The 27,308-nt window shown below is 46.7% G+C and overlaps 1 protein-coding gene across 23 annotated transcripts in view; it reads right to left on the reverse strand.

Annotated features, from left to right (window-relative positions):
• Positions 1-27,308, reverse strand: part of DGKD (diacylglycerol kinase delta) — a 1,053,390-nt gene that overhangs the window by 320,561 nt on the left and 705,521 nt on the right. For all 23 annotated transcript variants that reach the window (XM_086943829.1, XM_086943836.1, XM_086943828.1 and 20 more), the window contains one exon: positions 19,917-20,013. In XM_086943829.1, coding sequence (XP_086799955.1) covers positions 19,917-20,013 — 97 coding nt within the window. The remainder of the gene's footprint in view (positions 1-19,916; positions 20,014-27,308) is intronic.

Here is a 27,308-nt window from a genome sequence, read left to right on the forward strand (position 1 = left end):
GTCTCAAAGAGATGAGAGTTATCCGGATCTGCGGCTAGTGGTGCAGTTTGAAAAGCACTGACATCAACGTGCAGGAGTGGGACCTATATAGGAACGGTTCAAATTTCTGGAGCTGGACGGCATCAGTGCAGAGTCGCACTGGTCCAACTACTGGCACGCAGAGGAACTGCCGAAAAGTTTTCATATCCAGTCTCACCGCTGAAGAATATTGTAAAGGTGAGGAATCTGTGGCTAAAAGTCTCTATAAGAAATATAAAGTACATATTAGTGATATGGAGTTACCTAAATGTTATTATAGTCTTTCTTACTGCCAGTTGTTTCCCACTGTTTCTTTTCATCCTCTGGTACCTCTTCCCTACGCTCACTGAGAGTTGCTGGTACTGGTTTCAACAAAAAACAACTTGTCTTGTGAGTTTATCCAGTTTTTATCTCAGATTTATATTTCTGTGTTCTTTCCCTTGTTCTTGATCTTCTGATGTCATAGACAGTTTCAAGAACACAGAATCTAGCAATCTGATCAGCAAAACTATTGCCCAATGTGACTATGACATGACCAGACTTATGAGCTATACACTGTGCCACCAATATTTCTTTAGGCTGCTGCAACGCCTTAAACAGATTAAAAATGTATGTCCTATTTCTAATCGGAGTACCAGAGGATGTCATGAAAGCCCTTTGTGACCACAGTTGTCCAAACTAATGTATCACTCCAAAACAATACTGGCTGTCTGTATAGATAGCCACACTCAATTCAATAGCCAAACAGAATGCTCTTGTCCGGTAAATCAGTTCTGCTACTTGTGCTAAAATTACATTATACATGTACGATGCTTCAATATTTTCAGACATGGAACAAACTGCCTAACTGCTTTCAGTATTCTGGGATGGTCTCTCAGATGAAGCCTTCATATTAGAGGGCGTTTAACGCGAGTACGGCTATTTTGGTCTAACTACATTTAGTCACACAACTTTCTCCAATATGGCAGCTTCATTTTACAGGTCTGCACTTCGCTGATCGGCTGTCATGGCGGCCATTTAGAACGTGGATTTATCAAGCACCAACCTCTCACTTTCCTGCTAACACCCGTAGCCAGCAGTGGATTTATACCCTTGCCCCTAGCGGTAGCACACACAGGTAGATTATGAGGACTGGTTTCACTCCTTTATAAAGTTAAGATGCTAGTATAGCTGTTTTGGTCTTATAACTTTTTAATATTTATTCTGAAAGACTTAGGATGTTGTGCTTCTTGTTTTTACTAATTCTTTGTTCTACAGCTTTTTGTAAGTCCCGCTTTGAATATTTCTGTAGATGTAAGCCACTACTTTTATAACACAACACTACACCGTTTTTTTTTTTTGTTTTTTTTTTTATGTTCTTATATAGCGCTCGACTACCCGGAGGCATCTCGGCGCTTGCCTTGGGAACCCGTCCTGGCTTTTCCCTGTGAGATAGCCCCTAACGGGCATCCCCAAGGTGAAAGCCAGGCATCCCGCCGCGGGGGGCCGTTGTGGAGATTAAGCAAGCTTAATGCCCAGAGTTGCAGAGTGTGAACCCATGATTAGGTCAGGCACCGAAGCGAGAATTATCGAGTCCGTGGACATTTGAGCTCAAGACCCTGCCGCGTCGGGAATTGAACCCTGGTCCCGGGTCTGACCTCTGCTTCAGGGTCTGCCTGCTCTAACCAGTGAGCCACACTTTCAGTTGTTTGCACAGTATTTGTGTAATTAAATTGTGATTTTGAGTCACTACGTATGTCAATCACGGTCTTGCTTTCCACTATGTGGTTTCATGAGTGAGGGAGCTTTCCATTGTGTTGTTGTGACTAAGGGCATGATTACCATCTTGGCGTGAAGGGTTACTCCGTCGCAACGGTGATGAATATTCCAATTATATCCTAGGGGATTTTAGATTTCGCCTGACAGGATATCCATCACCGTTGTGATGCAGTAAACCATCCGCCAAGATAGAATCAGGCCCCAAGTCTCTCACACTTCTTCTAGGTGCTGCATGCATCCTTGAGGACCGATTGCAGGTTGAGTTGCATCATAGTTTTATTGGTGACGTGCTTCATGATTTCATTGTTTTTATCACATTGTAATCATTTCTTCTTTGTTATTTTCTGCATGCAGGTCTATTTTACTGAAAGGAGTCTAGAATGTATTTTAACATTGACACAATCTCTTAAAGATGGTCTCAAGTACATTTTAGATGCCTGGAGACCGAAAACTCGATGGACTAACCATTAAAATTTCCATTGAATTGAACTGGCCTTCATTAAAATAATGGAAAGTGTAGGAAGCTGGCTCTTTATATAGTTTCCTAAAAGAGGTATGCCGTGTAAGGAGTCCAGGTAGCCCTTATAAGTGGAGAGGGGCTTGTTCTAGTAATGCCAAGGTTCTCTATTATCTAGGGTAGTGTGGTCGAGCAGTCTTATCAGAGAGTATTAGACCTTTGTTGCACACACTCAAAAATAAAGGGGCTCCATACCAATTCAGAAAAATAACAGGTATTTTTATAGGGAAACAACCATCACGACGCAACTTTCACAGCGCACTACCATTACAACAAAACTTTTACAATGCAAGATCCATTACAACGCATGTCATTACAACGTAAATATGGGTATTTAATTTAATTAATATTAATTGAATTTTAAAATTCTTTTCTTGAATTTAATTTTTTTTTAATTTATTTTAAATATTAATTTACTAAAATTAATTTTAATACTTTATTTACATGCAATATTAATTTCATTTTGTTTAAATAAAATATAAATTAATTTATTTAAAATAATTTAAATATTTTAATTACAATTACTATTCTAACTCCATATTATATATTTTATTACATTTAATTTAAATTTAATTTGAATAACATTTTATTTTACTTTAATTTTCATTTACTTAAAAATTATAATATTTTAATTAAAGTTAATATTTTTATAATTATAATTTAATTTACTTAAATATTTTTTTTACATTTTACTTGATTTTTTTTTATCAAACTCCCTGGCGTTAGAATAGTAATTTTACCTCCTACACTATCCAACACTTACCCTACTATTACACCCCCCTGGAGTTAGAATAGTAATTTTAACCCCAACACTATCCAACACTTACCCTACTATTACACCCCCCTGGAATTAGAATAGTAATTTTAACCCCTACACTATCCAACACTTACCCTACTATTACAACCCCCTGGAGTTAGAATAGTAAATTGAAATATATTAAATACATTGAAAAATGTATTTAAATAAATTAAAAATAATTTAAATGTAATTAAAAATAAATAAATAATTTTTAAATTATATACTTACCTATACTTACGTTGTAATGGCATGCGTTGTAATAGCATCTAAGTTGTAATGTCATGCCTTGTAATAGCATGCGTTGTAATGGATTTTGCGTTGAAAAGCTGCGTTGTGATGGTATGCGTTGTGAATGCATGCGTGTTAACGTCATACATTCATTTTTATATATATCTTGAAACCAAGAGCTTCGTAAATAGGTAAGTACTTTTTCAGAATAGATGTTTTACAGATTTCCTATGGGAGAAAGAATATCCACTGCATACATATACTTGCAAAACATTTCCGTGGGACCCCTTTCGGTCGGGAGGTCGTAGGGGGACAAGGACCAAATTTCCACCAGCAGATTCGTCCTATTTGTCCTGGTGAGTCCATTTGCAGAGGTGCTGGATGGGTTAGTAACCTTTCAAGCTACGCAGTTGAAAAGGGGTGGGGCACTTGGAAATAGGATGCAAAGGGGAACTAGGCAACAAGTCTGGAGCTCAGAGAAACTGTTCGTTCCCTTAGGCCCGTGCAGGGTGACTCAGGTGCAGTGTATGTACCAGGCTGACTCTCGTGCGTCAAGGTGCTCCAGGTTTTCGGTCGTGCCTACAAGGGGAACAAAAACTGGACAGCTGGGCCACTCTCTGTGCTGGCCTCTACAAAGCTGACGTCCCTGGTCAGCTTGTCATCAGTGATGCCGTTAAAGCCTGGACATGGCTTTACACAAGCTTTGGTCGCGGCAAGGAGTCCTGTACCCCGGTTATTGGTACAGGAAGGCTTGTGGAGGTACTGGCGTATTCAGACTTGGCAGAAAGATGGATCAGACCTCTTTCAGTGTGCTGACCTTCTCCTGGGCAGCTACTGCTTCGTGCATCCGGTGAACAGCAGCTTCTTTACACTGGACATCACAGTCGGTGCCTGCAGGCTGCAGGGGAGTAGCTCCTCTACCCCAAGGGAGATACTGGCTGCTTGGTGAAGTGCTGGCAACCCTCCGGAACTTGTGGAGGATGCACAGCTGCCAGACCAGCCGGGTCTTTGCAACGGTCAAACCTCTGTGCGGCAGGCACGGTTTGCTGCCAATAGTCCAAAGAAGTAACCCCATTTTCTTTTTAGTCAGTAGAATCTGAAATTCTGGGTAAATGGGCCACCCAAATCCTACATTTAGGGTAGTGAAGAGTAGTAGTCAATGACCTACCTGCCCTTTGAGGTCACTACGCCCACTATATGAGCACTGCCTGTAAGAAGTGAAATAACTCTCTCCTAGTTTCCAAAATTCTGCCATCGCCGAGATGGCAGAATTTTCTTAGACTGGGACAATCAGCCAGCTAATTTTAGGGGTGTATCTTACCCTGTTTGTGCTCCATGCTTACTCTCACACTAATTTACCATCTGTCCTGGTCCCAAATAGGCCTCAGGACAAGGCTGGCATCTCTCAGGTCTGGGGAATGCCAGGGTTGCATTATCAAAGGCAGCAGAGACGTTGAAGCCTCTGGCTTTGGTATGCTGCTTGCTAGTTATCCTGGTTGGAGGAGGTGTAACCACCGCCTGCTAGAGCATGCATTGTTCCTGGCCTCTGAGAGCGGGGCTCTCACCTCCTAGGGGGTCAGAAGCTTGTTTGTGGTGACAGGCTGAACTGTATCAGTCAGCCAGAACACTAGTGGACAAGTAGGGTTCAGAGGGTACCTCAAAGGTCCCCTCTGGCTGCATGTATTAATAAATCCATTACTGGAATCTGTGTGGGTTTATTAATATGGGAAGTTTGATACCAAACATCTTTGGTTCCAGTGAAGCCATCATGGAACTGGGGAACTCGTAATCACCAGTGTCCAGTACATATACTTAGATGGCTTCCCTGTCCACTTGCAATGTCTATCTATCGACTTAGGAGCCTATTGGCTCCCAACCGCATCCTAAGCTGAGGACATTACATGTACATAAATACGGCAACCCCGACAACCTGAACTCAGATTTCGACTGGACTGGGAAGAAGGTCCGAAGAAGGACTGCCCTGTTGCACCAAGTTCCAGGCTAAGAGAAGCTGTACTGACGTGGACTGTGCCGGCTACAACTAGTGACTAGTGAAATAGAGGGACTGTGCTTGCTGTGTCCTGCTCAAGGAGAAGTTTTCTCCAGAGCCCAGCCAGAGCAAAGAGATTCCAAGGGTAGGTTGAATGTCCTCCTAATCGCAGCATAGGGACACAACAGCTGAATAAGCCTGCTAAGGGCAAGTGGCAGACCAGATCGTCGCCCGCTGTGGTGCAGCGGCTGGGGACGAGGTCCAACAGACCGTCCAGAGTCTGTGGACCTGGTAGAGCTTCAGGAGTGCAGTTTGGTCACCCAGAATGCAAGCTACAGCAGAGATAAAAATATGACTATGACACTAGATAACTGATAGTCCAGTGGTGACTGGACTTCGGTCAGACCAGAGAGGAATGAATGAATGAAACAGCACTTATGGAGCGCGTAGCTACCCGGAGGCATCCCATCGCTGAAGTGGTTAAACTAAAGCCTCAAGAATCACTTTGGAAAGAGCCACATTTTTAGCAACTTACGAAAGGCCATATGATTGGATTCCTTCATAGATGAAGAGGGAGATCCACAGTTTGGCGGCATTGGGGGAAAAGCGGCCAAGTATAACTCATCTGAGCGCAGCCGCCTGTTTGCTCGATGAGGCTGGACCATAGATGAGTTAATCGCTAGTCCCTTTCCTCCTAACATCTTGTGGATATTGCACAAAGCCTTGAAGTGAACTTTCTCGTGAACAGGGAGCCAGTGGAGGGATTTCATGGAGGGTTTTGCAGTCTGACGGTTCAGAATCCCCAAAAGAATCCTTGCGGCGCAGTTCTGCACTGTTAGGAATTTATCAAGGACAGAACTCGGCGCACCACAGATAGGGCACTCCTTAGTCCAGGCGTGAACGAATAAGAACCTGGACCATAGCTTTCTTGCCTGGAAGGGGAGCAGAGGGACCACTTTACGGAGCATCCTTATGATGCCAAAGCAGAAGGCCACAACCTTCCTAGCCTGTAATTTGAAGCTAGGGTCTTGGTCCAGCTAAAAGCCCAAGCTCTTTATCTCTGACTTAGGGACAGGTGCAGGACCCAACAGGCTGGCCACATGGTGTCCGCTTTAAAAAGAGAAGGATTGTCAAGGAGCATAAGCTCAGTCTTGTCGCCATTCAGTCTTAAATGCGAGTGTTTCATCTATTTGGCTACTTCTTCAAGACAAGGACAAAGGCCAGTAGAGGCCTTGTCTGAATGGTTCAGCGCTTCAACCAGTTGGGGATCATCGGTGTAAGTCACAATTTGCACCCCAAAGGGAAGATCAATGTCTGCAAGAGGAGCCATATAAATATTAAAAAGGGTGGGGCTCAAGTACATGGAGAGTGCTGAATTAACATGTTTCTCCGCTATTTTGCTAATCCCTGGGAGGAGCGAGATAGGGCGATAGTTACTGAGACAATCAGGGTCCAGGCTAGGATTTTTCAAGAGAAATTTCACTGCAGCTCTTTTCCACAAAGCAGGGACCACACCAGTGGAGATCGAGGAATTGATCAAATCCAGGATAATCGGATGGACCGATTCGACTGCCTGTTTCAGATTCTTGGGAGGGGCAGAGTCTCTAGGTAATCCGCTCTTAACAAGTGATGAAATAGCCTGGAATGACTCACAGTCCATTGGGGGGGAAGGCCTCTAAAGAATGGACCCTGCTGTATGGGCCAGTCTCCTCTGAATATAGATTGTTATGACTGTCCGCCGGGGAGAAAGACATATAGAGAAAGACATATAGTAAGGGTGGGCATTAGCGTGCCCATACCACTGAGGTACACAAACTGATGGTCCTGACGAAAGCCCAGTAAATCATACACATAAGGGCAGAAACATGTTGACCCCACTTTAAGTGGAAACAACCAAGTCATAAATGCAAATGCTACTTACCAGTATGCATCTGTTCTTGGCATGTAGGGCTGCTGACATTCATATCTGTGCATAGATCGCCGCCTAGTGTTGGGTCCGGATGATTGCACATTGTTGTCCTGGAAGAGTCTTCGAAGTATCACGAGATAGGTGGCTCCTCCCCTGGACTACAGTGCGCATGGGCATCGACTCCATCCCCAGATTGTTTTTAGCCATTGTGGCCGAGATGGAGTGAACTTTGTGAGTGATGACCATGGCATGATATGCATGTAAATACTGCAGCTGCTACAGGCGCCGGGGAGGAGGGCGGGCGATATGAATGTCAGCAGCCCTACATGCCAAGAACAGATGCATACTGGTAAGTAGCATTTGCAGTTCGAGGCATGTGGGCTGCTGAATTCATATCTGTGCATAGAATACATAGCAGTCCCTCCATTAGCGGCGGCCGCCCGTGCCAGCTGCAGCAGTTTGGAAAAGTGTCTTGAGAACAGCTTGCCCTACAGCTGCCTGCTGTTTAGAGTGCACGTCTACACAGTAATGTTTTGTAAATGTATGTGTGGTAGACCATGTGGCTGCTCTACATATGTCCTCTAAGGGAATGTTTCCAAGGAAGGCCATAGAGGCCCCCAACTTTCTGGTGGAGTGGGCTCTTGGTGGAATTGTAAGAGTGCGTTTAGCTTTTGCATAACAGATCTGAATACATTTCACGATCCACCTAGCAATACCAGCCTTGGAAATAGCGTTACCTTTGTGGTGTGACGCAAAGGCAACGAAAAGCTGCTTAATCTTTCTAAAATCCTTGGTTCTGTCAATGTAATACATTAGTGCCCTCTTGACGTCAAGGGTGTGGAGCATCCGCTCTGCCAGTGACTCAGGATTTTGGAAAAACACTGGCAACTCAATTGTTTGGTTTATGTGGAATTGAGACACCACCTTGGGTAGAAATTTAGGGTTAGTGCGGAGCACTACCCTGTTAGCATGAACCTGGAAGAAAGGCTCCTGAATTGTGAGGGCCTGCAGCTCACTAACCCTCCGTAGCGATGTAATTGCTACTAGGAAAGCCACCTTCCAAGTCAAGAATTGAAGTTCGCCGGAATGTAGTGGCTCAAAGGGAGGACCCATCAGCCTTGTAAGAACCACATTGAGGTTCCATTCTGGAGCTGGAGGGGTCCGTGGTGGAATGACCCTTTTGAGTCCTTCCAGAAAAGCTTTGATAGCAGGCACCTTGAAAAGTGAAAGGTGCTGTCTATTTTGGAGGTATGCGGCCATCGCAGACAGGTGAATGCGGATGGAAGTATATGCCAAATTACACTGGTACAGATGAAACATTTGGCCGCATAACAGGCTCTAGTAGTGGGCTTTCTTGCCTCCCGAATGATGTCCATGCAATTCGGAGGAAGGTTAAGCTAGCCAAACTCTAGGACTTCAGGAGCCAGATCGCCAGGTTGAGCTGTTGCGGATCTGGGTGCTGAATGTCTCCATGGCTCTGCGTCAGAAGGCTGGGTGTGAGGCGGAGCCTTTAATGCGGTACCACGGACAGTTCCAGAAACGTGGTGTACCATGGTTGGCGAGCCCACGTTGGAGCAACCAGGATGAGGGTCATCGAGTGCTGCCTGAGCTTGCGTGCCACCAGCGGTATCAGGGGTGCTGGGGGAAAAACGTACGCAAATTTGCCTGACCAGTTCATCCATATCGCATTGCCCTGCGATTGCGGGTGTGGGAACCTGGCGGCGAAGCTTTGGCATTTTGCGTTCTCCCTTGTGGCGAACAGGTCTATTTCTGGATGACCCCATGTCTGAAAGTACGGCTGGAGTACTGATGGGTGTATCTCCCACTCGTGCATCTGGTGGCTGTGCCTGCTGAGCAGGTCCGCCATCTGGTTGTCCTTGCCTGGGAGGTGTTCTGCCATGAGAAAGATGTTCCTCTGAATGGCCCACTTCCACATGCTTTGAGCCAGATGAGACAGCTGTGGAGAGTGTGTCGCTCCCTGTTTCTGAATGTAGTACATGGCCGTCATGTTGTCCGTCCGGATCAACACGACCTTGTTGCACAGATGTACTTTGAACGCCTTTAAGGCCATGAAGATTGCCATCAGTTCCAACACATTGATGTGCATCTTCTTTTGCTGTAGTGTCCATAGTCCCTGCACTGTGTAGTGGAGTACATGCGCTCCCCAACCCTGGAGAGAAGCGTCCGTCGTCAGGATAATCTGTGGCACAGGCTCCTGGAACGGTCGGCCCTTGCAAAGGTTTTGTGGATTCCACCAATGCAGAGAGTTGTATGCCCGACCGCTCACCAACACTAGGTCTTTCAATTGCCCATGAGCCTGAGTCCACTGACGTGCTAAGCACTCCTGAAGCGGGCGCATATGTAGTCTCGCGTGCGGGACAATGGAGATGCAGGAGGCCATCATGCCGATCAACTGCATGAACACTCGTGCTGGAAGTGAGTGTTGAGGTCTGAATTTTTGAATCAGCGATAGAATGCTGTTGATCCTCACTGAATTTGGCTGTGCTGTAGCCACCAGAGTGTTTATGGTCGCGCCCAGATACCGCCGTATGTGAGCGGGCTGGAGATGGGACTTTGGGTAATTCTGTGAGAATCCCAGATCGTGCAGAAGGGGAATGGTTTGGGACACGTGGTCGGCGCACTGTCTGTGCGACTTTGCTTGAATGAGCCAGTCGTCCAGATAGGGGTATACGTGGATGTTCTGACGTCTTAGATGCGCCGCCACTGTCGCCAGGCACTTCGTGAAGACCCTGGGCGCCGTGGTGACCCCAAAGGGCAGAACCTTGAACTGGTAGTGCTGGTTTTGAATGGTGAACCTTAGATACTTTCTGTGTGAAGGATGCAGGGGAATGTGAAAATATGCATCCTTGAGGTCCAGAGTTGCCAGGAAGTCCCCTTGCTGAAGCAGTGGAAGAACCTGTTGCAGAGTAAGCATATGAAATGCTCTGACAGAATGTACATGTTGAGAGGTCTGAGGTCCAGGATGGGCCTGAGAGATCCGTCCTTCTTTGGGATTAGAAAGTACAGGGAGTAAACCCCTGTTCCCCTTTCCTGCAGTGGAACGAGCTCTATTGCCCCTTTTTGCAGCATGACCTGAACTTCTTGCTGCAACAAGTGCAAGTGCTCGCCGGACATAGGACGGTTCTTTGGAGGTATGTTTGGTGGGATGGAAGTGAGTTCCAGACAATAACCGTACTGAATAAGAGATTTGACCTACCTGTCCGTGGTGATGGACCTCCACACGGGCAGGAACTGCTGGAGTCTCCCCCCGACCGGTGTTGTGTGGTCGGGGGGCAGTGACAAGGCGTCACTGTTTGCTCGCGGTGGAGGACCTGGAGCTGTTATTTCCACGTCCTCTGCCCTTGACGTTGTTGCCACGGTATCCACCCCTACCCTTGTTGGTATATGAGGTTTGGGTGTTAGTCTTATAGAATTGTGTGGATTGTGACGCTTGACCCCTTGAGGTGCCTCTGTTATTGGAGCGGCAAAAGGAACCACCCCGAAACTGCTGGGACTGAAGGGCACCCATAGATTTAGCGGTGTCAGTGTCCTTCTTCATCTTTTCGAGTGTGGCATCTACTTCAGGTCCAAACAGGTGGTCTGGATTTACTGTTTGGTTGAGGATGGTGGTCTGAATTTCTGGTTTAAAGCCTGATATTCTGAGCCATGCATGCCGGCGCAGCAGAACGCTAGTATTTATTGCTCGCGAGGCGGTATCAGCCACATCTAGCGCACACTTGATGGAGGCATTGGTAATGAGTTTACCCTCCTGAATCAGCATTTCCGCACCCTCCTTATACTGATCTGGCAAGTGCTGTAGAAGTGTTTCTAGGGTGTCATAGTGTGCCCTATCGTAGCGTGCAAGTAGCGCCTGCGTGTTTGATATGCGCCATATGTTGGCTGCCTGCGCAGCAATACGTTTCCCTGATGCCTCAAACACCTTTGATTCTTTGTCAGGGGGAGGAGCATCACCCGTGGTCTGTGAATTGGCTCGTTTACGTGCGTTGGAGACAACCAAAGAGTCCAGTGGCAACTGTCCCTTGATGTATGTTGGGTCAGTGGGCGCTGCCTTGTATTTTTTATCAATGCGAGGATTGATGACTCTTGCCCGGGTGGGCTCCTTGAAAACCTCTGGCGCATGCTTTAGCACACCCTTGAGCATTGGCAATGTCTTGACGGTCTTTTCAGCCACTGAGAAAGTGTCAAAAAGAAAGTCGACATCCACTGGGTCGGCGTGGAGGTCGACATCATGGTTGGCCGCAGCTCTTTCAATCAAAGCGTTGAAGGCTGCAGAGTCCTCCGTTGGTGAAGTTTTTGCAGCAAAAAGCTGCGGCTCATGTCCTGACTGAGGGTCCTCGGGGTCGCCTCCTGCAGACCATGGCTCATGGACATCCTCTGGGTCCGAGTATGCTGGATAATTATACTCGTCCTCCTCGTCTCCGTCACCCTCCCCAGCGTTAGAGTGAGTGGGTGAGAGGTCCAGACCCTGTGGAGATGTCGGCTCCATAGGGGCAGATGCACCGGCAGAGTCCAACTTCTTTTTAAGGGGAATATGGAAATGTTCCAACGCAGGCTCCGGGGTGATTTTCCTCTTGAGGAGAGAGAGCTTGCCTCTGTTGGCGTCGATGATGACCTCTCGACGCTCCTCGTCTGCCAGTGGTTGATGCCGTGTCTTCGGCACCACCAATGATGCCTTCGGCGTTGAAACCAGCTTTAAAGGCACCCCGGCCCCATGTTTCGGAGCGAAGGCCTTCGGCGCCGTTCTCGGCGGTATCGTGAAGTGAATCGGCTTCTGCGCCTTTGCCGGCTTCTGTGGAGGCTTGTGCGGCACAGCGTCCTTTGGCTCGGTCGCCGCGGCTTCCTCCCGAATCCGCTGCAGGGACTCCGAGACCTTCTTGGTGAGGGATGGGGAGGGCCGGATCGGCTCGAGCGAGTCCTCAGAGTCCGGATTTGGGTCGGCGACCAAAGCAGCCGTCTTCGGAGCCGACGCGGCACCTCCCTTTGCTTTCTCGACTGGGATTGGTGCAGTCATAGGCTTGGGGTCGTCCTGACGCTTCTTCGGGGCCTTCTTATGGTCATCGACCTTCTTGGCGTCGACGCGACTCTTTAGAGCGTCGACCAGCTTCGGCGTCGACGCCGCCGCGTCGGGGGTCTTAGCCTTAGGCTTCGGCACCGTGGTCTTCGGATCGGCCATTTTGGCGTGGCTCTTGGGCTCGACAGCCATTTTGGATTTCTTCGGCGCCGAGGTCTCCGGCGCCTTTGACCCAACCAGTGCGACTTGCACTTTCGGTTTCGATCCTGATGGTGTTGACCCCGATGGCTTCACTTTCGGTTTCTGGACCGGGAGTGGCGCATCACCAATGTCCGTGGCCGGGCCAGGAGGCGGGGCCATGGGACGAGTATTGAGGTCTTGGGTAAGGCCCGAAGGCGATCCCTCGACCTGGGCCTTATGATGGGGTTTGACCCCGGAGTCAGTCTGAGGATGCTCCTCCTCTGAGCTATCCTCCACGGTGGCAATGGCCCCGTCGTCGTCCCCTACCTCCTCGACGACTTCCTCGAACTCTTCGTCTCCCGCGTCGTAGTCTTCCCCGCCCTCCGACGCCGGGTTAGAGTCCGAAACATTTAGGATGGTGTCGTCTTCAACATCCTCTTCAAAGATGTTTGCTGGTGGGGGTGCCGAACTCTGGGCCTGCAGTCTTGCGGCCCGGCGTAGCTTGAGAGTCTTCTTCGACCGGAACTTGGAGCAGGCCATACACTTGGCCTCGTCGTGGTCCGGCGACAAGCACTTGTTGCACACTGGGTGCACGTCGATGTGCAGGTACTTTGAGGCACACACTGGGCACCTCTTAAATGGACTTCGTTCCATGTTGAAGTAGTCTGGAGCGTCGTGTAGGCCCGTCCGCGCCGACAGCACGCGGAAGGGCAGCAGTTGATCGGAGCCGATGAATAACCAACCCGACCGATAACAATACCGACGCGAGATCCTAATGACCTTTTGGTCTCAAGTAATGAAAATTAAACAACTATCGATTCCGACAGAGGGAACTGAAACACATCCGAACCCAATAGCGGAAAAAAACAATCTGGGGATGCAGTCGATGCCCATGCGCACTGTAGTCCAGGGGAGGAGCCACCTATCTCGTGATACTTCGAAGACTCTTCCAGGACAACAATGTGCAATCATCCGGACCCAACACTAGGCGGCGATCTATGCACAGATATGAATTCAGCAGCCCACATGCCTCGAACCTGGTAGTTTTCCCACATATATTTTATCCACGCCAAACTGACCATTGAATAAAGATTTACAAAATTGGCCCATAGATTCAGGAGGACGATATATTAGGATGTCTGAAAGGGAGAGCATGGGCGTGAATCCTATCTAAATATGGAGGTTCTCGCAATCTAGTAGAGGACTTCCAAAAGTCCGATAGCTAGGGTGTCTTTTATAGATAATGGCGATACCGCCCCCTTTGCCTGTCGTCCTAGCCAACCTCTGCGTTGCATAATCAGGGGGAAGGGATTGAACAATGTCGGGCTCTGAACCAGAGTTCAGCCAGGTTTCTGTGAGAAAAAAAACAATTGGACTTTCATCCATTAACAAGATGAACGTCTCTGCTGCATGTTTAGGCAGTGATCTGCAGTTTAATAAAAACATTTTGTGGTGTTATTGAGAAGGCCGGATTTTAAGGGGGGGGGAGGGAGAACAGAGCCTGAGTGGGCAATGCGCAAAGCCAGGATCTAAACTACTAGGAATGATGGAATGGACACAGTTCGATCCTGGGGCTGTATTAAACTGTCTGAGCTGCTCCGCGCTATAGCAATAATTATCTGTAGATAATTGCATTGGCGACCTCGCGTCATCTGGCTCTTATGAAGACCGAGCAGGGTCCAGCAACTATAACGCCGACCCAAGATGGCTGCTCAGAGTGTGTGTGCAAGAGGAATTAAAATAAGAACAACTTGCCCCCCTGAGTTTTAACTCGGGTCATTCAACATCAACTGTTAAAAAACAAGTATTTTTAAAAGCAGTTTTCAATTTAAAAAGAGAGATGACAGTGAACCCTTCGCGCCTAACGTGACTTGTGAACACCTACAATTACTGCTGTGCGGCCACGTCATCTGGCTCTTATGAAGCCCGACCAGGGTCCAGCAACTAGAACGCTGACCCAAGATGGCTGCTCAACGTGCGTGTGCAAAAAATAATTTAAAAAATAACAACTTGCCCCCCTGAGCTTTAACTCAGCTCATTAAACGTCAACAGTTAAAAAAAACAAGTATGTTTAACTCCTTGGCTGCTGGGGTAATTTTCCTGCTGCGCCCCGGTGCGCATGAGGAGCTGAGCTCGTCATGAGCTACAGTGCTCCTGTGCTCATGACGAGCTGAGCTTGTCACGGCCACACCCGTTTCAATAGAACGTTCAGCACAGCAGGGGAATTATCCCGGCGTGCGAGCGTTCTAATGGCCATGACGAGCTCAGCTCATCATGAGCACCGGAGCACTGTAGCTCATGACGAGCTGAGCTAGTAATGAGCATGCAAGGGGTTAAAAGCAGTTTCCGGTTTTAAAAAAGAGATGACAGTGACCCCTTTGCGCTTAGCAAGACTTGTGAACACTTTCAATTACCGCTGCACTGTCGAGTCATCTGGCTCTTATGAAGCCTGGGCAGGGTCCAGCAACTAGAACGCTGACCCAAGAAGCTGCTCAAAGTGTGTGTGCAAAAAGGAATTAAAAAATAACAACTTGGCCCCCTGAGCTTTCACTCATCTCATTCAACATCAGCAGTTAAAAAAAAACAAGTATTTATAAAAGCTGTTTCCAAATTAAAAAATGAGATGACCGTGACCCCTTCTCTCCTAACGTGACTCGTGAACACCAATTTGAAGAGGACCTGGTGGAATGTTAAAACCTCTGCTCTGGGCCCCCTCACCCCCATCGCGGACCAATGAATCCCTGCAGGAAGACCCCTCCATGACAGCAGAGTATACACAGCATCCTTGAACATCCTGAAGTGTCAGCATCAAGACCACTCCGTAGAAATCCACTGAACTGATCCGAAGCATGCGATCCTGGGCATCACAGATGGGTTGGACGGTTCCAGACATGAAAAACTGTTTTATACTACAGCAATGGCAAAGAGGGATATAGCCTTTGTTTGGAAAAGTCCTGACCCTCCCACTGCCGGGAAGTGGTGGGCGGAGGTTGACTGATGCGACGCTCAAGAGAAAACAATGTATGCAGCATGTGGTTGCCCCAAGAAGTATCGCAGGGTTTGGGGGAAATGGTTGGGAGGCTTTGTTTAGTTTAGTAGGGGATTCTCCAAATGCTGTCCTTTTGATTTGTATGGACTTGTCCGATCATTGTATGCATTCCTTTGCAATTATGGAACCTTGATGATTGGCTGGTAATTTTTAATAAAATCAATAAAATTTGTTTATCAAAAAAAAAAAATCCACTGAACTGAGGATAAAGCACCTGGAACTGCTTGAAGACTGCTTCTCTCCTGGAGGTAACTATGTCAAATTTTTGTAGGAAATGTTTTTAAGTGTCAATGCTTGTTTGCGGCTGAGTGAAATGCTTTGATGTACTATATCTCCTAATTCCTTTGGTGGATCTTTTTCGTTGTAGTCTCTATAAATATTTTTAATTAATGGTTGGTTTTTCTTTGGTGCATTTCTTCGACAATTGATTTGCTGCTGGTTAAATTCTTTACACTTGTTCCTTTGTGTAGCACTGCTGCTCAAAGCCACATCTATCCAGGGTCGAGCTGAAGGTTTGACAAATGAAACCTAGGAGCCCTTGTTAGAAATTAGGGTCTCTAGTTGTCAGTGGTATGCACCCTGTCCAAGTAGGGACCCTGCTCACCACCTTGGTAATTGGGCACGAGCAGTCAGCCCTATCTCAGAGGCAATGTGTAAAGCATTTGTGCATAAAACACACAGTAACACAGTGAAAACACTACAAATGGACAGCACACTAGTTTAGATAGATCTGAAACAAACAAGACCAAATAACAAAAATCAAACATACGGTTGCCCATAGAACTCCATGGATGCATCGATTTTAGCACAAAGTATATTTGATGCAGCAAAATCTGAGACGAAAACAGTCACAGAGGAGGGAAGCCTCGGAAAACATAAGCGATACGTCAATTTCTGAGTCCCAGGGGAATGAAAGCATCAGTTCTGCTGCACAGAGGAGAAGTGTTGTGTCGATTCCTTACTGAAAGGAGAATTCTTGCCCGCAGCCTTGTCTCCTTATGGCGTCGCTGGAGACTTGGCACACAGGTGCGATGTATGGAAAATCCATGCACGCTGGATCGATGTGGTGACGAAACAAGCATTGTGTTGATTTTCAAAGCCGCAAACAGGTGCTGCGTCCATTCTTTTTGACCGCACAGCAGCAATGCATTGGTTTTTCAATCGCATGTCAAGCTTGTGGCAGGAAAAACAGGAGCTGAAGGGCGATGCATGGATTTTTAGTCCTTGAAGCAACAAAACCACCTCCATGGACCCAGTAATGGAATTGGCACCACTGGGAAGGTCCAAACTCTCATCAGAGGAGTTCAGGGGAGCTGCAGATAAAGTCTTTGATGGCCCTGAGCCTTCCAACAAGAAGCAAGCACGCACAAGCCCTTGGAGAACCTTGATAAGCAGGATAGGAAAGTTCAGTCCATCTGCCCAAGACAGTAGCAGCAAGCAGGAGGCCAGCACAATACAGCAAACGGCAGAGTAGCAGTTCTCCTCCTACAGCTTTTCCAGATCTTCTTGGCAGAATATCCTCTTGATCCAAAATGTGGGGTTAGAGGTCCAATACTTATACCCCTTTCCGACTTTGAAGTAGGCATACTTCAAAGGCTAGTCCCTGTAGTGCACAGATCCTGCCTTGGCCTCACCTAGGTCCAGACATACTATATGGGGGTGGAGACATCATTGTGAGAGGACAGGCACAGCTATATTCAGCTGTCAGCGACAACTCCGCACCCCCACTCTAGCTCAGGAAGGCCCATCAGTCTGGTGATGAACAGTCAGGATATGCAGGGCACACCTCAGCTCCCTTTGTGTGACTGTCTAGAGTGAATGCACAAACAGCCCAACTGTCAGTCTAAACCAGATGTGGATTCCAAAGGCAGGCAGAGGTGCAGAATGGTAAAGCAAGAAAATGCCCACTTTCTAAAAGTGTCATTTTCAAAACACACAATTTAAAAACCACCTTCACAGAAAGACGAGTCTTTGAATCCTGAGTTCAGGGAACCCAGACTCTAAATCTCTATCTCTTCCCAATTGAAGTTACACTTGTAGAATTGTGACAAGGCAGCTCCAATGATATCCCAGGGAACAGATAGTCCTTGCAATAGTCACAAACAAAATTAGCAGTATTTTACTATTAAGACATATAAAACACACCAGTACATGTCCTACCTTTCACATACACTGCACCCTGCCCATGGGGCTATTTTGGGTCTACCTTAGGGGTGCCTTACATGCAATAAAAGGGAAGGTTTGGGCCTGGCAAGTGGGCGCACTTGCCAGGTCGACATGGCAGTTTAAAACTGCACTTGCAGACACTGCAGTGGCCGGCCTGAGACATGTTTGCAGGGCTTCTCATGTGGGTGGCACAATCAGTGCTGCAGGCCTACTAGTAGCATTTGATTTACAGATCCTGTGCACACACAGTGCACTTAGGGACTTAACAGTAAATCAAATATGCCAGTCCTGGATAATCAATCACAATCATATTTTTCACAGGGAGCACTTACACTTTAGCACGGATCAGCAATGGTAAAGTGAACAGAGTTAAAAAAAAAAATCCAGCAAAAATAAAGTCCAGCATACTGTCAAAAATACAGGAGGCAGAAGCAAAAAAACAGGCGAAACCATGCCAAGGATGCCAGGCCTAACAGACCTTAAGGAGTTGGAAAGTGTATCACATGGTGAGGTGCACAACAACACCGTACAATACCCCCCATTTCCTCAGTAGCCGCTAATGTGAAACAAAAACTCACAACTCACATTGAAAACACCAAAACAAAGTTAGCTTTAAAGTTTTCACAGCTTCATTCAAGGGCACAAATTACTGCGAGTCTTTACTTTGGGTACAAAATATCATTACCATGGCATCAGATGTTTTCTAGAGTTCGTCTTTAAGAGTTGTGAAGCCTAAACAATTTCATCCAATATTCTGGGCCCAATACTTACCTCTGCCAGTACAGCTCTGATGTTTGACATTCAAACTGTTTAGCTGAATGCTGCATTCCAAATAAATCACTGACAACTGTGGTTGGTCAATGATCAAAAGAGCTGGGAAGGTCCTGATCTGCTGCATTCAAGTTACACTTACAGCATCAGATGTCGTGTAGATGCTTGATTTGGGGGACTGAATTTTGACATGCCTGATTTAGAAGGTAATCTTAATTGTGGCACTTGCTTGTTTGGCCACGACTGATGCAAATGTCTTCGACTGTACAGACACATATACTTTTAGAAATATACCTGAAACTAATATTTACATTATTTTAGGTATCAGAATTGTCTTAATATGGCTTGATTACATCATTGTTTACAATCACAGTCAAAACTAATTTTAGTCCATTTATAAATAATTGGGTTTTTACATCAACTGTTGGGTGGTGGTAGGGTCAGAGTGACTAGCAGGTACACCATGCATTATTCTTATGAAATTAAAAATTTTAAACATAGACTTAAGGTTCTAGAACGAAAGTTCCAGACATCTTGGTGAGAGCTGTGCCTGGTGCTATGGTACTCCTTGAGCTAGAAACCACCTGTTTCATGACGGCCCTAATGTTGCTCCCAAATTCCTCTGAACAACATCTGGTAGAAAAATTAATTAATTTGTATAGCCAGGTTCTAGAGACGCATGGTCTAAGGGTATGGATGGTCAACTGGCATGATGAAGAATATATTATAGTTAAGGAAGCACCCTCTAAATCAATTCCAAAAGTCAAAGTTGCCATGCATATTGTGCCCACTACAAGGCGCTTCCTACCTGTGTAAAGGTCGCAAATTCTTTAAGTCTGAGATTTCTGAAGATACAGTTTGAGCACTGAGTCTGGTTTGTGAGGGAATTATCAGTATCTGCCATCAAGTTGAGCACTTGAAAAGCTTGTGGTTGCTGCCAAAGCATGCACATAACTCCAAGTAGAGGTCAGGCAATGGATCAGAACCATCCTTCAGTCCACAGAACTGCTCTTATTTGACATTGACCAGATGGAGAGGGAATGGAAAAGAATAACACAAGTGAAATACAAAGTTATTTTCCAAGCACATTACTCCTCAAAAATGCCAGAAAGGAGTATCTCAGAAATCAGAAAATTCATAGTCATAGGATTTTATTAAGTGCACATATCACCCATGGGTCTCAAAGTGGTGGCCAAAAACATTAAATTCAAAATTCAATACCAGGAGCCCCGAATCAAGGATAAAGTATGTTATGAAAGGTTGATAGTGAGTAGCTTTAAGCTGTCCCTGAAGAATAGCTGATGAAAATAAGGTCCATAGTTAAACACTGCCAGTCCAGCCAGAGCAGTAACAAACAGAAGATCATTTTATCAGAGCTGCCCATTCGGCACATTACAGAACCACACCTATTTGATCCTTTGTAGAAACCAAATATCACAGATTACTTCAAAGAGAGCACTAGAAATCAAGAATTAATAGTTCAAGGAAAAATGAAGCACCTCCAGAAGCACTTTCTGCTCCAGATTTCTGTATGTACGGTGGAGTAGCTCTTTTGTTCCCAGGACTCCATACCACATTCTATTTTTTGTTCGACTCCTGAAGAGGAAAGGTGGAGAAAATAATTAGAAGAAAGTACTAACTATTGGTCAACATACATGGAACATATTAGTAACCTTCTGTTATCATCACTTATTTTGTCTCAGAAATGAGAAATTAACCCTCTCTGATCCCAAAACCTGTCGACTGTTTCCAAATAAACTCAGCCATCTGTCGACTCACCAAAACACAGAGCTGAGCTTCTACTGGACTCTACCATTGATTCAGTCATACAGAACCCACAGTCAAGCAATGAAGAACTTCAGCCGTTTGTTTAGACAGATCCCAAAATAATGTCCACTGAGAAATCTACATGTGGGCACACAAACAACCCAAAGCTAGCCCTCAATTTGGGACACAATTTGCCACTCACACACAACCAACCGTCGGATCTTCCAATTTGGGCAGCCATATGCATGTGCACAAAGAAAACTGGATGTCAATAAACCCCTGCAATTTCTCTGCTCATAAAGCCATGCTTCCAGTGAACTTTACCATCTGCACTTTCATCCCAAAAGACTGCCAAGCTTCATTTATGTTTAGTAACTTGTCAACTCAAAAGGAACTCTGGGAGCCGCTTTCCCTAACCTCAGTCATTTATAACTACAAAAGGCTGAACTTGCAAGAGTTACATAGTTGGTAAAGGAAAGAAAGTATACATTTGCTTAAGCCTAATTATCCGTTCGATTCCATGGAACCTGAAGCTGAATTGCTAAGCACCTAAACCTTTTCCAAAAATGATTGTCTTTATTGCCATCATAAGCATAATGCACTCAAGAAATGCCTTAAACACTAATGAAAGAAAGGTGAAATTGTTTACATTTATATCAATAGTTCTATTTGTAGTCTATGTGGTGAACAATTAGAACTTGCCTGAATGCTATAAAATACACGTTAGGAAATACAAAATTATAACTCATACACCAAAATCTGGGTTCAATAGAGTGTCCATCTACTAATATTTATTCCTTATTAGGAATTAAATATGCTACAAGTTATAGATCAAGAAACAGTCAAATTCATTGAAATATCAAGTCAAACCTTCTGTTTAAGGAAGTTACCATTTAGGACCGTTGAGAAAGTTGCGTAGCGATGCTTCCATTCGCTTTAACACATTTTTTTCTACGTTTTCACTAACTTATGAAACTTTAGATAGATGGTGTTGACTCCAGTTGAAGAATCCTGAAAATTTACCCTTTGCTGGAGAACACAACAAACAATACCTTTTTGCAGAATTTTCTGTCCCAAAAAGGTTTGCTGGAAATAACAACTGTTAAAACCCATTTTGCTGGGAATTTCACCCACGAAAGGATTAGAGCATGTCCTCCTGAGCTACAAATAGGAGAAACAGTTTATGACCAACTTGTGATTTAACTGTTTGGCCATGGAGTATTTGATCTGAACAGTGAGAGTCAATTAAGAGTTAAAAAGGACTTGTAAAGTAGTCATGCTTATTGCACTAAGCCTCAAAATGTTAAAACGCAGATTTGCTTCATAAATGACTCGACAAAGAAATGCTGAAATCAGCATGAACACTGCCTAAAAGTTGACCTTTCAACGACTATGGGCCAGATGTAGGTAGCCAAATACCGGTCGGTAACGGCCGAAAATACAGAATTTCGGCCGTTACCGACCGGTATTTGGATTTCGACATTTAGGTGTCAAAAAAACTATATCGTTAATTTTACTGAATCAGTAAATTTATTGAATTGGTAATTTTACCGATTCGGTAAATAAGAAATGGTAAAAATTACTTTTGAGTTGTAGGTAACCTCTAAAATACCGAATTTGCATGACATTCGGTATTTAAGAGTCAGTATTTACCATGGATTGAAAGCAGGTGGTAACCTGGTGCAGGCTATAAAAAAGGGCCCAAAATGCAACAGTTTGACCAGAATGGCAGCATTCTACGTGATAGGGACGGCGGCTACGGCTACAGGCAGAAGGAGAGAGGGTCTGGAGAAGGGAGGAGGGCAGGTCTACAGGCAGAGGATCACCCTATTCCAACTAACTGAGGCAGGGATACTACAAAGGCACAGGCTACACCCCCAAACCATCCTGGACTTGATCAGGGACCTGCACCCACTTTTAGAGCACCCAACACCAAGGGCGCACGCCATCCCACCCCATGTGCAGGTGCTGTGTAGCCTACACCTGCTTGCCTCTGGAAGTTACCAGAAAGTAATTGCTGCGATAGGTGGGGTGTCCCAGAGCTGCCTGTCCCGTTTCTTTAGGAAGTTCCTTGAGGCCATGATGCAGAGAATGCATCATTATATCAGCTTAACTGAAACTCATGCGGAACCGCTCACGACCTAGACAGACTTTTCCCAAATTGCACATTTCCCACACGTCATCGGCTGTATTGATGGCACCCACATCCCAATATGCCCACCTGCTGCCACAGAGTACATTTTCAGAAAAAGGAAGTCATTCCACACAATAAATGTACAGGAAATCTGTGATGCCAAGTACATTATCACGGACATAGTGGCCAAGTTCCCAGTAAGTACCCACAACTCCTACATCTTCCAAAACAGTGAGATCTACACACGCCTGACAGCGGGGGAATTAGGAGAAGGAAACCTGCTAGGTAAATTACTGTGTGACACTCCCTTGATAGATAATGCAGATGTATGTGTATGTGTGCCTGTGAGTAATGGCGTTCTCATTTTCTAATAGGGGATAGTGCATATGCCGTCCGTTCTTTCATCCTGACACCCTACCTCAACCCTTCAACCCCCAGCCAGAGACGATACAATGTGGCACATAAATCAACCAGGAACATTGTGGTGCGCACCTCTGGCCTGTTAAAGAGCAGGTTGCGCTGCCTGCACAAAAGTGGAGGGGCACGGCAGTACTCACCAATCATCTGCTGTAAGATGATTGCAACTTGTGCAATGTTGAACAACCTCGCTACTAAGAAGGGCACCGAGGTGGAATTGAGCGACTATGAAGACCATGATGATGAACATGAACTGCCTGAACCCAACACAGTAGAAGTTGCAATACCGACAGACAGATGGCAGACACAGGCGGGCAGAGATCACACATAACTACTTTTAAGTAAGTAAAGAGACACAGCAAGGGGTTCAATGTTATAGACGTAGTTTAATGGGCACTACGGTAAATGTCAAAAGACACATCTGTGAAGTCCGAAGTGTGCCTAGCCTAACTGGGTGGACACGGGTTACCTCACCCTCACATGTCCACTGGAATTTTGGCAGCATTACTGTCTGCGCCCACGCACAACACTGCGGGATGCCTGTGGTTGGGTTTGAACATTGTCTGCTGAGCCAGGGCCTGTACTTTGGCGTCTGTTGCTCCTCCTAACGTCCGGTATAGGGGTGCTACTCCTAATACTGGTGTTATCCATGTCCCCCTACACCTTCATCTCCTGCGGTGGCTGACTGGTTTGTCAGCAGCACTTTCATCGCTGTTGTAACTCTCCCCATCCCCCTGGTAAGATCTGTGCAGCAGTGCACTAGCCCCTCCTGCATTGCAACAGAACGGCGACATAACAGTGAAGTTGCGGTTGCTAGACGGTTCATGGAATTTGTCTGCTGTTGCATGCACTGCCTCTGCCTGCGCCTCTGTGTGCGGTCCTCATGCAGTTCGTCACAAAGTGACATCACGCACTGAGACATGGCCCTCACCCCATCTGCCATGTCCCGCATGCTATCCGCCATTGAGGTGATCCCCCGGTTCATGTTCACCATGTTGCTATTAAGGTGGTGTATTTGTCGGTGTACTGCAGTAATTGCTTTTGCCTGCAGGCGCTGCACCTTCACCATTGTGGTTTCCAGCCCACAGAAGGCACCGTCACCATGGCCACTTGCGCTTCCCTCCCGGACCCTACGGCGTCTTGTGCCTCTGTACACAGAAACAGGAGTGGACGGAAGACCAGCTCTGTTTGCCTCCACTGGCTCATTTGGCATCTCACCCTCCCTTTCCTCATCAGAGGATGTTTGAAGTATTTGTAGCGGGGGAACATCATGCTTCCTGGGCCTGAAGATTTCCGACACCTCTGAGGCTGCTGATGGGGAATGTGTTTGTGGGTCCTGTTGTGGAGAGTCATAGAGCAGAGGCGATGATGGCTGTTGCATGGTGCCTGCCTCTGGTGTGGCATCTGCATGTGTACTGGGTGCTGGAGGTCTTGCAGTGCTGGGCCCTGCATTCCTGGATCCTTCCTCACTCCTCTCCCTTTGGGGTGCCCTCTTCTCCCTCTCCTGCATAGTCTTGCGCGAAGTCTCTCCTGTGGACAGATATGGACAGGGGCTTAGTGGTGCTTTCACAGTGTATTTCTATATTAAATCACAATTCAGTCACACTATTTCATGGTCCTCAACTGCCTCTAATTGTATTGTGTGGCATGCCTGTCATTCTTTCATGATGACTGCACTGATGTAAGTTCAAATTACTATCACTCCCATAATGCATTGCTGGTGGATACTAAAGCCTGTACTGGAGTTTTGAAAAACACAGCCACATTGTGGGAGGGAGACAGGCAAGGGGGGAGGAATTATGGAAATGTCCCTTACCTTTCTTTGATGCAGCTCGGACTGAGCGATCAGCATTACCAATCCCAAATATGCCCTCTGGCTCCAGGGTGGACTCCACCAGCTGTTCCAGATCCGTAAGAGCAGGTGCCCTGTTCTTTCCTCTACCTGTAGCATTGGCCTCTTTTCCTTGTAACGCCAATTTCTTTTTAGTGATGATCCTTAGGTAATACCATCTTTTCTTTAAATCATCCACTTCTCTGGTTGTCACACCTGTGGCGTTCACCTTAACCTGGATCCCCAGCCAGGTATTCCTCTTCACAGCCTCTGCTACCTGCCGAGACTGTCTTCCAAACAGTCAGTCAAGTCAAGTCAAAGAATTTATATAGCGCACTACATACCCAGAGGGTCTCAAGGCGCTTAGGAAGGGGAGGAGGATTATTTGTCAAATATCCACGTTTTAAGTTGCTTTCTGAATGCTAGGTGGTTCTGGGTATGGCGAAGGTAAGTAGGGAGTGAGTTCCATGTTTTAGCAGCCAGGTATGAGAAGGATCTGCCTCCCATGGTGGTCTTGTTGATGCGAGGTACAGTGGCGAGGGCTTGACTGGAAGAACGTAGTTGGCGGGAGGGGGTGTAGAAGGACAGTCGTGAGTTGAGGCATTCTGGTCCGATGTCGTAGAGTGATTTGTGTGCGTGGGTTAGCAGTCGGAAAGTGATTCTCTTATTGACGGGTAGCCAGTGGAGGTCTTTCAGGTGACCAGAGATGTGTTCGTTGCGCGGGATGTCTAATATGATCCTGGCTGAGGCGTTTTGGATTCGTTGGAGTTTCTTCTGGAGTTTAGCGGTAGTACCTGCGTAGAGGGTGTTTCCGTAGTCCAGTCGGCTCGTTACCAGAGCATGGGTGACTGTTTTCCTGGTTTCGGTGGGGATCCAGCGAAATGTTTTTTTGAGCATGCGAAGAATGTTGAAGCAGGATGAGGATACGGCGCTGACTTGTCTGTTCATTAAGAGTGAAGAATCCAGGATGACGCCTAGGTTCCGTGCGTGGTCTGTCGGGATGGGTGCTTTTCCAAGGGCTTCCGGCCACCAAGAGTCGTCCCATGCAGAGGGGAATGTACCTAATATGAGGACTTCTGTTTTATCTGAGTTCAGTTTCAGACGGCTGTGTTTCATCCATTCGGCAACTTCTTTCATTCCTTCGTGTAGGTTAGTTTTGGCGGTGCTGGGGTCATTGGTGAGAGAAAGGATTAGTTGAGTGTCATCCGCGTAAGAGATGATGTTGAGGTTGTGTTGGCGGGCGATGGTCGCGAGGGGCTCATGTATACGTTGAAGAGGGTGGGGCTGAGTGAGGATCCTTGTGGTACGCCACAGATGACTTCAGTGGCCTCGGACTTGAATGGTGGAAGGCGGACTCTCTGGGTTCTTCCGGTGAGGAACGAGGTGATCCATTCAAGTGCTTTTCCTTGTATTCCGATGTTACTGAGGCGTTGTAAAAGGGTGCTGTGGCAGACTGTGTCGAATGCTGCAGAGAGGTCGAGGAGGATGAGGGCGACTGTGTCTCCATTGTCCAGTAGAGTTCGAATGTCGTCTGTTGCTGCGATGAGTGCGGTCTCAGTGCTGTGTTTTGCTCGGAAGCCAGATTGTGAGGAGTCGAGGGATTTGTTGGCTTCGAGGAAAGCGGCGAGCTGGTTGTTGACAGCTTTCTCGATTACTTTGGCCGGGAATGGAAGGAGCGAGATGGGGCGGTAATTTTTGAGTTCGGTGGGGTCCGCTGTGGGTTTTTTCAGAAGGGCGGGGAGTTCAGCGTGTTTCCAGCTTTCCGGGAAGGTTGCGGATTTGAAGGAGCAGTTGATGACGTCTCGGAGGTGCGGTGCTATGACGGAGTCTGCTTTGTTGAAGATGTGGTGAGGACATGGGTCTGTGGGGGATCCTGAGTGGATGGAGTTCATCAGGCGGATGGTGTCCTCAGTGGAGATTGGGTTCCAGTCGTTAAGGGTGTTCACGGGGGGAGAATGTTCAGCATATGGTTGGGTGGGTTGGTCTCCGGGTTGGTTGTCGAAGCTGTTGTGGATGTCTGCAATCTTGTTGTGGAAGAATGAGGCTAGGGAGTCGCAGAGGGCTTGAGAGGGGGTGATGTCGTTGGAGTTGGCCGAGGGATTGGAAAATTCCTTGACGATGTTGAAAAGTTCCTTGCTGTTGTGGGCGTTGTTGTCAAGTCGATCCTTGAATGCTGTTTTCTTGGCCTTTCGGATTAGTTGGTGGTGTGTGCGGGTGGCGTTTTTGAAGGCGTCCTTGGTGCTAGTGGTTGGGTCTTTTTTCCAGGCCTTTTCAAGGGAGCGGCAGAGTTTCTTGGACTTCTTAAGATCATCGTTGAACCATGAGGCCTTCTTGTTGCCAGGTTTGCTTTGACGTTTTTTCAGTGGTGCTAAGGTGTCGGCGGTGTTGGATAACCATAGAGTGAAGTTGGCGGCGGCTTGGTTTGGGTTAGAAGAGTGGGCTGGGGTGTTTAGAAGGAGCGATGAGGAGATCTGGTCGATGGTGATTTTGTTCCAGTTTCTTTGCAGAGTTGGTTGGAGGTGGTTGATGGGTTTTGGCTTGTTGTAGGTGAAGTGAACGCAGCTGTGGTCAGTCCAGAGGAGATCCGTAGTGTGGCTGAAGGAGACATGATTGCTGGAGGTGAAGATGGGGTCGAGTGTGTGACCTGCGATGTGGGTGGGGGAAGTGACCAGTTGTTTAAGTCCGAGGTTGGCGAGGTTGTCCAAGAGGGTGGAGGTGTTGCGGTCGTTGATCTTTTCAAGG

This window comes from Lissotriton vulgaris, chromosome 11 (assembly GCF_964263255.1).
Source record: "Lissotriton vulgaris chromosome 11, aLisVul1.2, whole genome shotgun sequence".
Taxonomy (NCBI): domain Eukaryota; kingdom Metazoa; phylum Chordata; class Amphibia; order Caudata; family Salamandridae; genus Lissotriton; species Lissotriton vulgaris.